We start from the raw sequence: 4,019 nt of genomic DNA, 5'->3' as shown, positions 1-4,019 counted from the left end.
ATATATATAATATATATATATATATAATACTATATTTAATAAAAAAAACATAAAAATGCCTATATATATATATATATATATATATATATATATATATATATATATATATATTAAAAGAAGCCCATAAAAACCCCAATATAAATATATATATATATATATATATATATATATATATATATATATATACATATATATATATATGTGTGTGTGTGTGTGTGTGTGTGTGTGTGTTGTGTGTGTGTGTGTGTGTTGTGTGCGTGTGTGTGTATTTGCATGTATGTCGTAACCATGTACGTATAAGTTTAAACCGTATTTCATCACCACTTCCAATAAATAATTACCCTTGGCTCGCCCTACCAGCAATAACCCCATTCAGTAAACAGTTATAACAATGTTGTTCACTAGCTATCGAACTTGGGGAAGCGTAAACAGAGCTTCGCGAAGGAGAGAAGTATATCGTAAAAACTCAGAGATAGTCAGGGGCTCAAATACAACACACATTTGGTGCGGAGGTAAGTTTAATTAGTGACTTTTGTAGAGTGATTTGGTTGCTGGAAGATTGGCTAATAAGGATAGTCTTTGAAAGTACGTTACAGCATTCTCTCTGGGTCTGTATTCCAATCTTGGATTTTTTTAACATCTGAACAACTAGATATGCTACGTGGGGAACATGCATTAGTATGTTGCGTGATTGTGCGAACAAATGGCATGCAATAGTGGCCAAGTTGAATACTCTTTGAAGTCGTTTGAAATCTTTACAATACAATCAGTTTTAAAAGACCAACGTGAGTCGTGTGTAACACTTTTGGTAATTTTAAAGAATAGTTCCGCAAGGACTGCAAGGAACGTAACCGCGGATACGACATCCACTAGGGATTGGGGCGTCCAATGTATTTCGCCGTGTTTAGTACGAGCCCCTGGGGGTTAATTACAGTCGTCCGAATAAATATTACTCTAAATTCTTGTTCAGGAGGTAAAACTGCATAGAACAACCGCAACTGCCATAGTCTAGGACGCCGCGGAATAGTAATATAGATCTACCACACTTTATTTCAGTAATTTGAATACCATAGATGCTATCAGTTTTAAAAAACTAAAATGATCATTATCTAGTACACATATAGCCATTTCAACAACTGGAATAGTTTTCTATGACCCTTTCACGAATTATAAACTGTTGTTCAGCTAATCAGACAAAATCAAGGAAAGGTAAAAATCAATTGATTGAATAATCGCCATGTTTGCGTATAGCATTTACTTCCAAGTGGAAATCTCTTGACTTCCATAACTGGATTACTCTGGAAGCTTTTAAGAAATATAAAAATGCTTGGGAAAAAATGCATCTGTGTTGACTGCAATGGGAGTAGATGAATTTTTAAATGCAATTTTGGATGTAATTCAGGGTTTACTCTTTAAAGCGGGGGAGCAATTTGCCTAAATGGTTGGATTTTATAGATCTAACTAAAAAGAATTAAATCAAAACACGTGCAGAATGAATAGTTGTCTTGATTGAAATTTCGAGCTGACGAACCTTGTTAATGTAGCTTTAACATACTTCGGTATTTACTTTTAAAAGTGTAATATGCTGATAATATTTTTTACTCTAACTTTCATAGTGGATGATTTTTTTAATGTAGTTTCATGTCTTTTCAGTGCGTGGGCCTGTAACGTGCTTAAACTGATATAATTCTTTTTTTTTATAACTACACTCAGATGGTTCGGCGGGAGAAGAAGAAAAAAAAGGAGAGAAAATCTTCAGATGACAGAAACCCAACTTTCAAAGAAACTCCTCATGTTACGCGAGAACTAAAATATCCTTTTGGCGGCGTCAGTCCAAGCTATGCCCAGCCACAACCCCATTGCAGCCACCAAGAACCACCTTCGCAAGAGCCCCAAGAACCACCTACTTCAGAGCCCCAAGAACCTCCTGGGGAAACGCAGGGACGATATAATGTCCTTAGGGCCGTCAGTCCAAGGAATGTCGACCCACAACCACACTGCAGCCACCAAGAACCACCTTCGCAAGAGCCTCAAGAACCACATTCACAAGAGCCCCAAGAACCACCTACACCAGAGCCCCAAGAACCTCCTGGGGAAACGCTAGGACGATATCATCTCTTTAGGGCCGTCGGTCCAAGCGATCTCGAACCACAGCCACACTGCAGCCACCAAGAACCACCTTCACCAGAGCCCCAAGAACCACCTACTTCAGAGCCCCAAGAACCTCCTGGGGAAACGCAGAGACGATATAATCTCCTTAGGGCCGTCAGTACAAGCAATGTCGACCCACAACCACACTGCAGCCACCAAGAACCACCTTCACAAGAGCCTCAAGAACCAACTTCATCAAACCCCAAAGAACCTCCTTGGGAAACGCTAGGACGATATCATCTCTTTAGGACCGTCGGTCCAAGCGATGTCGAGCCACAACCACATTGCAGCCACCAAGAACCACCTTCACCAGAGCCCCAAAAACCTCCTGGGGTAGGGCAGGGACAATATCATCCCCACAGGGCCATAGGTCCAAGCGATATCGAACCACAACCACACTGCAGCCACAAAGAACCACTTTCACAAGAGTCCCCAGAACCACCTACACCAGAGCCCCAAGAACCTCCTAGGGAAACGCTAGGACGACATCGTCTCTTTAGGGCCATCAGTCCAAGAGATGTCGAACCACAGCCACACTGCAGCCACCAAGAACCACCTTCACCTGTTGAGTCTCTCCAGCTCCAGCAAGGCGAGTTGCTGAGGTCATACGCATTCTCTCCTCGGTGGCATCAAGCGAGCGGACTATCAGATAGAGCGTTCCAGACCCATCATCTACGTACCCACGAGACGCAGGAGGAGGAGGAGAAGGGAGAAGAGAAGGAGAAGAAAAAGAAAAAGTACCATTCCCCTGTCTGTAAGTACGCCAGCAAGAGGAAGTCTGTCATAAGGCACACACGCGAACATTTGAATGAGCCCCAAGAACCTACTTTGGCAATGCAAGGACGATACCATCTCTTTAGGGCCATCTGTCGAAGCTATGTTAAACCACAACCACACTGCAGCCACCAAGAATCACCTTCACAAGTGCCCCAAGAACAACCTACACCAGGGACCAAAGAACCACCTACACCAGAGCCCCGAGAACCCCCTGGGGAAACGCAGGGACGATCTCATCACTTTGGGGCTATCAGTCCAAGCGATGTCAAACCACAGCCACACTGCAGCCACCAAGAACCACCTTCACAGGAGCCCCAAGAACCTCCTGGGGCAAAACAAGAACGATACCATCTCTTTAGGGCCGTCAGTCCAAGCAATGTCGAACCACAGCCACACTGCAGCCACCAAGAACCACCTTTACAGGAGCCCCAAGAACCTCCTGGGGCAAAACAAGAACGATACCATCTCTTTAGGGCCGTCAGTCCAAGCAATGTCGAACCACAGCCACACTGCAGCCCACCAAGAACCCACCATTACAGGAGCCCCACAAAGAACCTCCTGGGGCAAATAAAACAAGACAACGATACCATCTCTTAGGGCCGTCAGTCCAAGCAATGTCGAACCACAGCCACACTGCAGCCACCAAGAACCACCTTCACCTGCTGAGTCTCTCCAGCTCCAGCCAGGTGAGTTGCTGAGGTCAAACGTATTCTCTCCCTGGTGGTATCAAGCAAGCGGACCATCAGAAAGAGCGTTCCAGACCCATCACGAGACAGAGGAGGAGGAGAAGAAGAAGAATAAAAAGTACCATTCCCCCGTCAGTAATTACGTCACCAGGAGGAAATCTGATGCCGTAAGGCACATGCGCGTCCGTTTGGATGAGCACACGTGCCCAAACTGTGATTTCAGGTGTCGAAACGCCAGCTATTACATGAAACACTTGCGTTTGCATCAGGGCGAGGTGCATCGCTGTCCTCACTGTCCCTACGCGACTGTCTGGAAGAGCGTTCTCAAGAATCACCTGAATATACACGTCACGACTAGAAGGTTTGCCTGCAGCAAGTGTAACGCCAGTTTCAACGTTAAAGGTG

General features: G+C 44.3%; 1 protein-coding gene across 1 annotated transcript; it reads left to right on the top strand.

Annotated features, from left to right (window-relative positions):
* The first annotated feature begins 419 nt into the window (after positions 1-419).
* Positions 420-3,525, top strand: LOC135209010 (uncharacterized). The gene is made up of 2 exons (XM_064241545.1): positions 420-512; positions 1,714-3,525. The coding sequence occupies exon 2, from the start codon at positions 1,714-1,716 to the stop codon at positions 3,523-3,525; it is 1,812 nt and encodes a 603-aa protein (XP_064097615.1). The 5' UTR covers positions 420-512.
* Positions 3,526-4,019: the final 494 nt, after the last annotated feature.

This window comes from Macrobrachium nipponense, chromosome 37 (genome assembly GCF_015104395.2).
Source record: "Macrobrachium nipponense isolate FS-2020 chromosome 37, ASM1510439v2, whole genome shotgun sequence".
Classification (NCBI taxonomy): domain Eukaryota; kingdom Metazoa; phylum Arthropoda; class Malacostraca; order Decapoda; family Palaemonidae; genus Macrobrachium; species Macrobrachium nipponense.
Note: the sequence above shows the minus strand (reverse complement) of the source record. Positions and strands in the feature narration are given on the sequence as shown.

Coding starts and splice junctions, on each gene's coding strand:
- LOC135209010 (XM_064241545.1), top strand. CDS start 1,714: ATGGTTCGGCGGGAGAAGAAGAAAAAAAAGGAGAGAAAATCTTCAGAT.